At 32.6% G+C, this 14,203-nt stretch overlaps 1 protein-coding gene and 1 pseudogene across 1 annotated transcript in view; one reads left to right on the forward strand and one right to left on the reverse strand.

Annotated features, from left to right (window-relative positions):
• The window catches only part of LOC120182987 (LOB domain-containing protein 18-like), a 7,728-nt gene extending 3,118 nt beyond the window's left edge, over positions 1-4,610 (reverse strand). Inside the window, exon 1 of the mRNA XM_039187795.1 lies at positions 4,284-4,610. Within this exon, the coding sequence (XP_039043726.1) occupies positions 4,284-4,610 (327 nt within the window). The remainder of the gene's footprint in view (positions 1-4,283) is intronic.
• Positions 4,611-7,502: 2,892 nt separating this feature from the next.
• Positions 7,503-9,440, forward strand: LOC120182746 (annotated as a pseudogene).
• The last annotated feature ends 4,763 nt before the right edge of the window (positions 9,441-14,203 follow it).

Here is a 14,203-nt window from a genome sequence, read left to right on the forward strand (position 1 = left end):
CTGCAATCCTCATTGCTTCAGCCCAAAACCTTCCAGGTACATTCTTTGCATGTAGCATACTTCGACAAATTTCTGCAAGATGCTGGTTTTTTCTTTTCGCTACACCATTCTGTTGTGGCGTGTTGGCACAAGTGTACTGATGACGTATTAGGCATTCCCTTAGGTATTGAGAGAACTCGTTTGATCTATATTCTCCTCCGTTGTCTGTGCGCAAGCAACATATCTTCTTTCCCACTTCTCCTTCAGCTGAGTCTCTGAACTCTTTAAACTTTGAGAAAGTATCAGATTTTTCTTTCATAAAGAAAACCCACACATACCTGGAGAAGTCATCAATGAATATTACCATGTACCGCATACCGCTAATTGATTGTTGCTTAACCGATCCGAACACATCAGAGTGAACCAACTCCAACGGTTCTTTTGCTTTAAACTTCGACTCGTCATATGGTAATTGGTGTGCTTTACCATACTGGCATCCCGCATAGACCGTGTCTGTTCTCACGTCTAGTTGAGGAAGCCCCTTAAGCATCGACTTTTTCACCATCACACTTAGCTTGGAATAGCTAACTTGACCGAACCGCATGTGTCATAGATCTGATGTCTCATTTTTCCTTGTCATGTCTACATATGCAGACTCTGCTGACATCACGTAAATTGATTCCAAACGTCGTCCCTCCATTGTTGGTGTTTCTGAGATTTTGACGTCACGATAAACCTCCACGTCTTGGGGACCAAATAAGACATAATGGCCTGATGATGTTAGTTGAGCCACAGATAGCAAATTTTTCTTCATTTCTGGGACATGGTAAACATCTTGGAGTTGCACCTGGTTAGTACTATATCGAGGCGTAACTATTGTCTTACCGATGTGAGTTATCGGTAACCTTGAGTTGTCAGCTGTCACCACCACACGACCTCCATTATACTCAGACAGGTTTTACAACTTCTGTTTGTCACCGTCATATGATTTGAGCAGCCAGAATCTACGATCCAATCATTCTTGTAGTCAATCCGTTCTGGTGTTGTTACCGTGAGAGCTAATTCTTCTTCCTCCGTAGCAAATAACGCTTCAGCATCCCAACCATCTTCACTATTCTCCTTCAAACAAGAAGTAACAGTATTACTTTCAACAGGCTTTTTCTTGGTCCAATAGTCTTTTGCCATGTGACCCATCTTCCCGCAGTTAAAACACTTGCCATCGAACTTTCTACTATTACCGCGATTCTTGGATGCTCCCCCTAAATGAGGGCCTCCCTTTCCTTGGTAATTTTTCACCTTGTCACCATCCTTTTTAGATACACTGCCAGTATACCGCTGAAAAGTGCCTCTGCTTTTGTTGGTGTAGAGCGCTTCCTCTTAACCCTTCAGCGAGACTCCTCCCATTTGCTTGGCCATGGCTTCTTGACCTGCAAGCAAATTTTCGAACTCAACAAGCGATGGTTGTGTCGGCCATCCCTGTACAGCGACAACAAACCCTCGATATTCGGGTCTCAAACCATGGACAATTATTCTTTTTATCCTAGCTTCCCCAATAGCAGCTGTCGGATCTAATTCTGAAATTTCGTGACATATCGACTTCACATTGTGAAAGTATTGGGCAACCGCCATGTCGCGTTGTGCCATTGATAGAAGTTCATTCTCGAGAAGTTGCAATTTTGTATCGTTCCTCTTCGAAAAGAGTGTAACAAAAGTGTCTCATGGTTCCTTTGGTGTTTTAGCATCCCGAATGTGCTCCAACATTTCTTCTTCAATTGTGGTCTTTAAAGCAAACATTGCTTTGCCTGCTTTAATTTTCCACTTTTGCAAGATTCCATTGGCATCTTCTGTCGCCGGTTGTGTAACTTCACCACCACCGATAACCTCCCAAAGGTCTTGACCTTGTAAGTATGACTCCATACATGTTGCCCACGTGTTGTAGTTTTTATTGTTGAGCTTCTTGATCCCTCCAACTACTTGAAGATCACCCATCTTAACGGCAAGACTTTGACTACACCGAACAAGCTTGAGTAACAAACGTGCAGAGTACTAAATTACTCTAAACACAAAGAAGCTCCACAAGGTTTGTAATAACCCCGACAATAACTCAAAAAATATTTTCTGATGTGGAAGATCAGTTAAAAACTACAGCCATAGAGCATACTCAGAATTTCAAGAGACCTTAAAAACGTGGCTCTGATACCAATTGTTGAATCAAAATAGAGTAAAAACTCTAATTGATCGAGAAGAAAAAAAAACTCTTTAGAATAATCTCACAAAATTGCAAAAGGGAAGAACTCTTAAGAAAGCTTTCAAATGCTTATAATTAAGCTTTGATTGTTGGATGATAAAACTCAAATACAAGTAGGGTATAGGTTACAAGAAATAATCTAAACCACTCATTAAAATAAGCACTAAATAATCTAAACCATTGAAATTAAAACATGAGAAAAATACTTAATTTTCACCTAACTAAATTGATGTAAGCAATGACATCAAATTAATTTAGTGTGAACTTATTTAGGCTAATATTGAATTTTCAACAATATATAACAGATAGAGATAGATCCACGACTGGTAAGATCAATCCTTAAATTTTAAATTTTTAATATAATTTTTATATTTTGTATTTATAATTTATTTTAACTATTAAAATTTTATAAATTTATTCTCTAATATAAAGTTATATATATATATATACACTTTATATTAGATAATAAATTTATAAAATTTTAAGTCATTAATTATTAGGCCAAGGGATCAATCAACAATCTTTTATTCGTATAAATAAAGTTAAAAATAAAAAAATCACAATATTTCTATACTTATTTTTTCTTTTACCAATTTGTTTTATGTTATCTTTTTCATTCCTATATATCAATAATTATTTATACTTAGGACTCATTAAGTGGCCTCACTATTTAAAGAAAATATTATTCACCCTAGAGATTTTAGGTTCAAGTAATTATATATACGAGTGTGTATGCTTTATCATTGGTTAAAAATTTATGTACAAATATTATTGTGTACTTACATTAAACTATTCAAAAAATATTTATATTTAATAAACTAATAAAATATTTAAGGGTAAACTACATGTTTAATATATAAACTATCAGTTTTGGTCTGTTTTAGTATCTAAACTTTCTTTTTTTTTTTCAAAATCATACTTAAAGTTTAATTTTTGTTTCATTTTAGTATTATGCCGTTAAAAACTTTAGTTTTTGTTTCATTTTAGTACCCGTTTAAAATTTTAACATTAAGTTTTGTAAAAATTAAAAAATAGGTACTAAAAAATATTAAAATTAATAGTTTAGACATTAAATCTGTTAAGTTTTTAATGACGGATACTAAAATGAAATGAAAAGTAAATGTTATGTATGGTTTTAAAAAAATAAAAATTTAGGTACTAAAACAAACCAAAACCGATAGTTTAGGTATAAATACATAGTTTACCCAATGTTTAATTATAGAGTGACAAAATAAAATTATGGTTACTTTTTAAAAATCTTTAAAATAAACATGTTCATATCTAGATTCAATCAATGTGTATTGTTAAAATTATAGAATTTAAACTCAACACTATAATATATTCAAATTTTATATATATATATATATATATTAAAAGAAATAATCATGAATTTTGAGTATTAACCATAAAAGAAGTATATAAGAGGAAAAAATATCATGGTGTTTGCTTAATGGGTACCTTTAACTAAAAGATTATTTAAACCCTAATAAAAGTGTTTTAAAATAACAGCTTCAACCAATGTTTAATAACATTTGGTTAACAGTGAATTTCCATATAGCCAAGCTTGCAAGAAGAAGAGAAATGGCAATGAACTGAACCCAACAAAACAAAGAGAAAAAAAACCAACCATTTCCTTAATACCTGTAAACTGCATAATTACCACAACTGACCACTCCTTTGAGGTAACCACCCGCCGACCAAATGATTTGTTAATTAGAAAAAATAAAAAACTTTCTAGATTTCAGCTTGCACCCAAAACAGCTAACCCTACCCCATCCCATGCATTTCTATTATCTGACCGTACAACAAGGCCTTTTTACAGATTTGGGTGTTATTATGAAACCCCGTTTGTCAAGAAGGAATGGATTGATCCTTTGAGAAACACGATTCACTGAATAAAGACAGGGTTTTAACTTGGAAAAAAATGAAACTTCAGGGTTCCTGAATTTACTTGAAAAGGAAGACCAGAAAACAAAACAAAACAGTGTCCTGCTAAAAGAGACAAAAAACAGATGACGAAGGTGAACAAAAAGATGGTTTTGGGATTTCTGTTTACCTGTTGTTGAAGAGCGAAGATATGAGCAACGCAGCCATAAACAGGATCTCTAAGCCGAGCTTGAGCCTCGAAACATATGCTGACCACCGCATCGAGTCGTCTGTGAACCGGAATATGAAGAAGAAGCTTCGATACATTGCTTGCACCGAAAACCTTATGAACCGCTTCAAAATGGGCTGCACCTTGCTCCGAGTCAAAATAAGGTGCGAATATACAACCCGGGACGCATTTCCTTCTCAAGAACTTGCAAGCCCCACAAGGTCCTCCACCACCACCACTACCACTGTAATTTCCATCGCCACCACTCCTGTTAGGGTTTGAACTCATGATTGCAATTGTAATCCGATCTTAAAGTAGTAGAATAGGGGACATGATTAAGGGTTGTTCTGAAAACGAAAAAGACGGAGGAGGAGGTGTTTTTTTAGGGAGTGTGGGTGTTGGTGGGGATTATTTTTAATGGGGATTTAAAACAATAGAAGAAAGTCTTTCAAGCCACGCGAGGAAGCAAACTGCCCCCCTCTTTTAGCTGTTTGCGTGAAGCAAACATGCGATAAGCTTACCACCCCTTTTTATCTCGTGATTTTTCTAACAAAACACATGTCATAACTCCTCTCTCTCAACTCTCAACTTCTATTTTATATTCATTTCACAAAAAAAGAGATTGTATTATATACTACATTTCCACACTTCTATTTATATTCATTTCACAAAAAAAGAGATTGTATTATATACTACATTTCCACGGCAAAATCAACGAGATAATGCGTTGAAATTTTTTTTTTCACGAGATAGTGCCATCGCCAGATTAATTGCTCAGATGGGGTGATCTCTACAGTCGCCATATAGGTCGCCATGCATGCCCAGCGACCTACCAGGTCGCCATGCACGCCCAGCGACCTAGGTAGGTCGCCATGCAATCCATGCAGCCCCCAAAGGTCGCCATGCACGTCCCAACACGCTGGGCATTCGAGACCATCCGACCGAGGCCATCCGAAAGCATCCGAGGCCATCCGAGAGCATCCGAGGCCATCCGAACGAGCTATGCGAGGGCATCCGAGGGCAACCGAGCGAGCTATGCGAGGGAATCCGAGGGCAACCGAGCGAGGGTAGGTCGCCCGGAGTGCATGGCGACCTACAAGGTCGCGTGCATGGCGACCTACCCCTAGAGACGTTGGACTGTAGAGATCACCCTATCTGAGCAATTAATCTGGCGAGGACACTATCTCGTGAAAAAAAAATTTCAACGCATTATCTCGTTGATTTTGCCACATTTCCACACCTAAACATATGTCAAATAATTTTTTTAAAAAGCTTACTTCATTTAGGGATATAAATATTTTTATATAAATTTTATTAATTTTAAATTTTATTCTTATACAATTTTTAATTATTTTGTTGAAAAATATGAAAGTATGAAAATAAAATTTTATGGTAAGACATCAATATCACCGTTAATTTTTTAATGGTTGATACTGAAATGATATTTAAACTAAACATTAAGTATAATTTTAAAAACAATAAAGTTTGATTGTTAAAATAGAACAAAATTAGTAGTCTAGATACTAGACATGTAGTTTACTTAAAAATAGTACCAAGAGGCATAGCACATGATGTATAATTACAAGTTAATAAAATGCTTGAAAGCCAAAGAAAAGAAGTAAAATCTGAATCTATGTTGCAAGATTTTAGAAGTCGAAACGTGTGAGTAGAGAGTGTCTATATTTTGCCACAGCGTGTTTTAAGCTTCGTAGAGGGCAAAAGACGCCAACTGCCCATCTGTGTGTTGAAAACACTAATTATTTCAGTATGTGCTCAATAAGCCAAAATAAACCCACTGAATTTTGGAGGATAACTTGGTTAATCGATTTAACCCACCCAAAGGTTTATTTCCAGTTAAAGGGCTAAATATAGTAGGGTTTTTTTTAATAAATGAAATGGGGGGTTTTCAACTTAAACAACCCAAATCTCCTTTAATGGATAAATATATTAAATTATTCTGAATTTGGGTTGTGTTAAGGTTACTTTTAGCTATGGAAAAGACACCACACCACTATCTGAATTACGCTATCAAATTAAATTTCTTGCGCATACATTTAGATATATGTACTTGGCTGCTAGGTTTAGATGTCAGGTAAGCTTGCATCAACAGAACATCAGAAAATGGAAAATGCTGATCAGCTTAATAAATTTGATCATCACAAACGACAACACTCATTCCCATCTTGAATCACCTCAAATCCTCAGTTTTCTGTTGTATCGTTTATGTACGAGTTTAAAGTAAAATTTATTAAATTAAAATATAAAGAATAAATACATGATTTATACAGAGTGAAATGATCGATAATAAAATTTAGAATAAATTATAAATTGGTTATTTTCGTTTAAATTTTATATATTTTTAATTGAATTCAAAAAATAATATGTATTTATTTTTATTCAATTAAAATATATAAAATTTAAATGGAAATGATCAATTTTATAGTTTATTTTAAAATTTTAATATATTTTATATGATTTATGATAACATAATGATAAATAATGTAGGGATTAATTATAAAATTTACCATTTATTTTATGTAAATAATAAATGAAAAAGGATAGGGAAAAAAACCGACCTTAAGGCCCCGTTTGGTTTAAGTTGTAATTTATTCTTGGGAAGAATGTTTTTTTTCCTTGAGTAATATACCCATGTTTAGATGGGTTCACATTACCAAGTGTTAGGAATGAATTAATACCAACATTGATTTTATTTACTGTTTTCCCGAGAATATCTATCCCTCTTCCCTTAGGTATTTCATTATTCCCGACCCCTTGTCTAAAATAACCTTCTCCCCATTTCGTTATGGCTATCAAGATTCTCTGAAATTACCGTCGTGCGTGATTTTTGTCCGTCTTCCGTTGCCCATCCCCTGCTTCGATCGGTAGTATTTTGGTGTTAAAAGATTCGCCTTTGTGTTCTCATCTTTATATGGTTGAAGGGGATGCCAAAATATGGGCCATCGTCTTTGATTTCCATGGAAGTCGAGAACTCTCTGTCTCTAAGGGGGATTTCAACGGGAAGACCTAACCCAGTACGTGTTTGAAGATTTCATAGAAATTTCCCGATTACGAAGTACTAATACGTCAGGTGGAATTCTCTCTTTTCATTTCCTTTGTGTTTACTTTTCTGTAGATCGTTTCAATTCTATGTTCTTTTTTCGATTCTGAAGAAACACAATTTCTTTTATTATATTATGAGATGAAGGTTGTTAGGGTTATGATTTGTTTATGATCCTTTTTTGCTTCTTTTTCTTTAGATCTTTTTAATTCTCCCATATTTGTTTGTTTCGGAAGAAACACAATTTCTTCCGAGAAAATTTTGTAGTTGAGGATTCTTAGTTTTAGGTTGTCATTTTTAAGCTTAAGTTCCTAACAAAGCACCATCAATCTGTCGAGAGTTTTTACTTCTGTTCGGATTTAAGGATCTAATACTGGGTAAGGTTAAATATATAATTGGTTTATTTACTTTCAGTTTTGTTTGCGGATATCTTTTTGATAGTTTTATTAGATCTGTCTTTAGTTTACGTGTTTTTGACTTCAGACGTTAAAAAATTGTTTTTAAATATATGTGTTTCAGTTTTTTCATGGATGACCTTGAAGGAAATGAAGGAGATCAAAGAGATCTTCGCTTGCTACCTTGACTTGATTGTTTTTGAACATGTCTCCTTATTTCACTGTTTCACCAGATCTTTTGCATATATTGTCATGATTTTGGTGTAAAATAATTGGTCTTTACCGCGGTCAATCATTTTTTTAATCCAAAAAATTTGGCTTATCTAATTGGTAATGAATTTGGATGTTTATGAGGTATTTTGGTGTTTATGAGGTATTTTGGTGGTTAGATCTTCTAGGTATAGTTTCGAAGAAATGTTCAACTTAATTTGCCTTCTCATTAGAAACGAGAGGGAGGTTTTCAGAGGAATGCTTTTGTTGTTGTGTGATGTGTCCTGGAACTAATGGTTTGTTGTTGTTATGGAGATTACTACTTTAAGGCTTCTGTTCTTGTAATTATTAAGATGAATATTTATAGAAACTTCTGGGTGTTTTTGTCTATTATAACCCATGGAATTATTAATGTTATTTGAGTTTGAGTTCAGATGATTGAATTTTTTCTTTTATTTTTTTTAGTTAAATATGTCAAGATGAGTCGTCCTCAGGAACCAAATCGCCCTTTCTTCCATTTTGAAAATCCTTTCCGTATGATATCGCCTAAGGGTTCTCAGTTGTCTCCAAGACTTCTTTCTTTATTGAACACTTTTGAGGCCACCTTATCAGAGAGGCTGGAAAAACTTGTGCCTAAAGATAGGGGTGACATCCTCAGCTTGCCATGGACAAAATTGACAATGGAGTTACTTTCTGAGATTCATTATGACATAAAGAACCTGATAACTGAGCTTGATCTCCCTGTGACTGATTGGGATGAAAAATGGATGGATGTATACCTGGATATCAGTGTGAAGCTTCTTGATATCAATAATGCTTTTACCTCTAAGCTTACACGGCTCAACCAAGGTCATCTCATGCTTCAATATGTCTTGCATAAGTTGGAGTCCGACTCCTCAGAGCAGTTCACACGGGCCTCTTCCTCATTTGATAATTGAAAAGAGCACATTAGCTCCAAAAACCCCAAAAATGAAACTTGTCGGCCAATATTGGACAACTACATATATATGCAGTGTCTTTGCTGCTGCTTTCTCTGGTTCTTCCAAGCATTTGTTAGACTTAACTGTCCCCAATACACCACCATGGGCACAAGGGCTGGATAATCTTTCAAAGGAAGTAGATATCTTTTTCAAAATAGTTTTGACAGGGCGTGATGCATTGCTTTGTAATCTAAGAAAGGCCGGTGATGCTTTCCCCAATTCAATGATGGGAAAAAACGTAAATGAGCAACTTGTGAGGTGAATCATATGAATGTAATAAAGTTAAAACGTTCTGTATACAGATGGTTTAGGTATAAGGCCTTCTGTTCTCTAACCAGTCGACATATACAACCGTTGGGTTATGCTAGTATTTAGTTTGTAATGTGGTGTATTATGATAGTAGTCACTTGGTTGTAAATGTATCCTTGTCGTCCTATATTATAAGTTATATAAAAGGCTCATATTTCTTTGCAAATGTTAAGTACTTTCTATAAATTTCCGTTTGCGTAGGATTTTTCCTACAGTTAGACATGCATACTGCATGACAATGGATAACTGTTATAAATTCTTATTTCAGTTATTTCTTCTCAATTTGTAATATCTATGATCCTGCCACAATTACATTGAATGTTTAGAACATCTACTCTCTGTATGATCAAGAGATATAATGCAGGAATGGCAATACAAACAACTATGATATGAATTTTTATATAATTTTTTTTATTTTAAATATATTATCGATAAATTTTTATATAAATGATTTTTATTTAAATAATTAGAATTTCACTTATTAAAAAATATAGAACAAGGTCAATTTGGTAAAATATACATTACAGTAATCTTTTATTCCTTCAACCAAACACTGTAACCTTACATTACTGCCAAACAAACCAAACACAGTAATGTAACATTCCCAGTAATGTGTTAGATAATGTTACATTCCGGTAATCCTATTCCCACTGATAATCTTATATTCCGTGAATCAAATGTACCGTACCATAATAACAATGACGGTTGAGCTCACGCTTTATAAATATGAGCGTAAAAAAGAAAAAAAAAAGAAAAATAAGAGTGAAAGTTGTGTTGAAGAAAGAGGGAAAATGAGAAGGTCAAAACTCAATTTCGGCCTTCAAAGCATTTAGCGTCAGCCATTAAAATTTAAAATGCTTGGCTGGATGCCACGTTGAGTCCGTTTCTAAAAACGTAACGGCCTGGTAAAAGGTGACCTCATTTTCCAAACAGGACCCACGCGCCGTTCGCTTGCATCATCTAAGGGTAACGTTCCCTCATACCACAACTAGTATTTTAAGTTGATTTTTGTGTTTATAGAACCATTTTAATATTATAATTTTGGGTAAAATATCATATGACCATTTTATTTTTAACTTTTATACACTTTTGCTTATTAAATTTAAAGAGTTACAATTCAATAACATTATCAATTGTTACGTCATCATCGATCACTGTCAGTCAATATTAACCATCGTCACCATTAATAGTTGGATCTTAAAACTTTCGATTCACTACTTTTTGACCTCTTAAACGCAAATTTAATTTTTGTTTCACGCAAAAAAATTTCAAACTCTCAAATCTAGCCTAGAACTATTCATATTCCTTTAAAATTAAATCATAATAATAAATTTATCATTAATATTCATTTAAAAATAAGGATACCGAAAATATAAACTTCTGTTCAATTTACTCTCAGTTAGGAGTGTTCAAAACTGGGTAGACGCATTTTCAGGTACCCAATATATTTTTTGGATCGTGTTCCAACCTGTTAACTAAGATTATTCGTTAGTCGACTATCTGTATTTGCAAGTCACGGGTACCTAATTCATATATATATTTAAATCCATTTTTGAAAAAAAATCACATATGAAACACATTAAATTTAAAAGTTCATAATGCATAATCCATACATAAAAATAGTGATTTAAAGTTAGTTTTACAAGTAAATATTTTGATATATATATATATATTAAAATTTATTTCCAAAAAAAACATTAATAATATTAATATCGATCGTAATATTTTTCCGAATCTCATATTGACAAATTAATAAAAAAAATTAAAACATAAAAGCAAATAATACAAACCTAGAAAGAATTTATGGATTTAAATTTAATTTTAAGATAAAATATTAAGGATCCTAAAATAAAAGTATAATTTAAAACTTATATATATATAGTCAGGTTGAGTACCTGTTTGTAAAATGATTTCGACCTATACTCGACCTAACTATCTGGAAAAAAAATCATAAGTCAAGTATCCAACCCAATTGAGTAATTTTTTTTTATAAAATCACCTAATTCTTTTTAGTTCAAATTGGTAGGTCAATATGTCGAATTAATCAAATTGGATATTTTTGAACACCTCTATACTCAACTACTTCATCATTGATTATCAAAACTTTTCAAAAAATATTAAATACTCTTTTTAAAATTCTCTTTAAGAGCTTTTTCTTTCTTCCTAGATTTTACATTGTTTTTACTTCAAAGTGTAGTTGTCCAATTTTGTTGCGATAAACTGAGGTATTATTCTTTATCGTCTAGGGTACAATTAACAAATTGTAATTTTTTTTCTTAACACATGAAGTTAAATTTAACCACATTTCTAAAATAATGGGGATGCACTTGGCCCCTATGGGGGCTTAGTGCTGAAGGCATTGTAATCCAAAAATTAAGAGTAATAAAAGAGAATTTTTGTCTATAAATATTTCTTTTTCTTTTTATTAAATTTTACTTTATTTTAGTTTTTTTGCCTCGGTCAATTTAAACCTTGTTTTTAATTGAAAACCGATTGAGAGAGGAGGCCGATGAACAAGAAACGAAGATCTTGCCTAGATCTATCTTACCTCAAGACTCTCTAATGAAACTCGCTAGAGGGTTACATCATTTTAATTTATTTATATTAATTTTCATGGACGATTTTTTTCTTAATTTCAGTTAAAATGACCTAAGGACCCAATTTGGATCTCCTATGAGTTTATCACTTTTTTAATGGTCAGTAGATAAACTATGGTTGTCGTTCATGCAATTTCATTTAAAATTTTGTTTTATTTAGTTTTAATTTATTTTAAATTAAACATTGTGTTTATTTAATTCATTACGACCATTAATCTTTTTTTCAAATTTTAGTCACCGTTTTAACGTGCATAATTTCATTTTTGAATTTCATTCTTATTAGATTTTTTTATTCCATTTTTATCTTCCGAAATTCCATGTAAATTGACTTAATGTTTTTCCGCTTGTTTTTAACTTTATTTTATCATAATTTATTTTTTAAATTTATTTTATCTCCATTTTAATCTTTAAAATTCTTTTTAATTTCCTAAAATTCTTGTTTTAATTTGAATGAGGGCCTTCGTTTTATTATTTATCTTTATTTCTTCATATATATTTTTTAATTTTATTAGGTTTAATTCATTTTGGATTTTTAAGGTTTTAATCTAATCTTATTTTCTTTTTACGTTAATTCTTTTTTACTTTAATTTTTCATTTTTTCATTTTTTATTTATGTTATATTTATTTAGTTTTGAGCATCTATATCGCATGTTTCATATTTCTTTTTATTATTACTTTATTCATATGAATTGTATCATTAATTATATATTAGTATTCGTGACCCTTTTACTTTGTTCATGCAACTTGCATCATTTCTTTAAATTTTGGTCTAAATTTCAAATTCGCAATTAAGACAATCGAGTAATCGTGTTGGTACCGTTCTTTTTACGTTAATTCTTTTTTACTTTAATTTTCATTTTTTCATTTTTTATTATGTTATATTTATTTAGTTTTGAGCATCTATATCGCATTTCATATTTCTTTTTATTATTACTTTATTCATATGAATTGTATCATTAATTATATATTAGTATTCGTGACCCTTTTACTTTGTTCATGCAACTTGCATCATTTCTTTAAATTTTGGTCTAAATTTCAAATTTCGCAATTAAGACAATCGAGTAATCGTGTTGGTACCGAAAGAGCAATACGAGGGTACTTATCCTTCATTGAATGTAACTGGGGACTTTGAGAGTCAGGCTAAAATCGATTACCAGTTGTCTTCTTAGGCGAAAATTGTAAGCTTATGTTTTAATTTATGTTCGATCCATTTTAGTTACCTTTGATTATTTTTTTTCAAATATGTTTTTGTACTAACCATTTTCTAATGATTTCAATTTTTTAAAACATAGAAGGAACCGTGTCTTAAGCACTATACCCGAGATCCGAACCCATTTAAGTGGGGTGAAAGTGGCGCCTTCGTGAGAATTTATTCTTCGTGTCAAGCCTATCAATTAGCCTTTGGGATTCATATACCTTTTGTCTTCTTAAGAATTTATTCTCGTGTCAGATATAAGGGAATGCATCCCATCGAGTTTAACTTAGTCCGCATAAGCCTGTGAAGGATTTAAGATTGAGGGTCGGGCAGGCCAAAGGGGGCATCGACAAGGAAAACTCGGGTTCCTTTTATAGAACTAAACTAGTTGCGGTGTGAGATTAGAACTTACCCCAAAACCACATGCAAATTCTAGGATGCTTGTTTATTTATTCTTTTGCTTTAATTTCACTGTTTTAAGCATTCAAAATAGAAATCCATGTGGTTAGGTTATTTTCTGTCAAAAAGCATGTGGGATAGAAAATCATGATCGGGTAGGAATAAAAGCATGTGGGATATATATCATGCAAGATAGGTATTGGTATAATGTTTTCTTTAATTATTAATCGTACCAACTTATTTTCTTTTATTTTTTCCTTTTCGTTTTTATTTATTATCATCTGCATCATTTCATAGAGGTGTTGATCCGTAAAGTGTTCTCCAAACCTTAGATAGTTATCGTTCATGGACAAAGGGGTTGTGATGCAAGAGGTTAAAACCATAAAAGTACGACTATGTTTGAGAAGACTCGAAAAGAAAAGTAGACAGCCTGTAAGACGACTACGAGTCAAGAGTTAGCTGGCTACGCTTTGTTAAAAATAGAACGACGTCTAGGAGCTGCGAAGCATGTAGGGCAAGTAGAAGCATGAGAAGAAGCATAAATTCTATGTATCTATTTTATTTACGAGTGGATGAGGTTCTAATCCGAGCATTAGCACAATTTTGAAATATACAGTACAATCGAAGACATTAAGTCCATTACGGAGGAACGCATGACAGTTTTTTGCAATACAAACAATCCATACAAGGAAGAATGAAACATTGAACTTTGAAGAATAAAAAAAGCAAGTGAATTTC

The sequence above is a fragment of the Hibiscus syriacus genome, unplaced genomic scaffold (genome assembly GCF_006381635.1).
Source record: "Hibiscus syriacus cultivar Baekdansim isolate YM2019G1 unplaced genomic scaffold, ASM638163v2 tig00112738_pilon, whole genome shotgun sequence".
Classification (NCBI taxonomy): Eukaryota; Viridiplantae; Streptophyta; class Magnoliopsida; order Malvales; family Malvaceae; genus Hibiscus; species Hibiscus syriacus.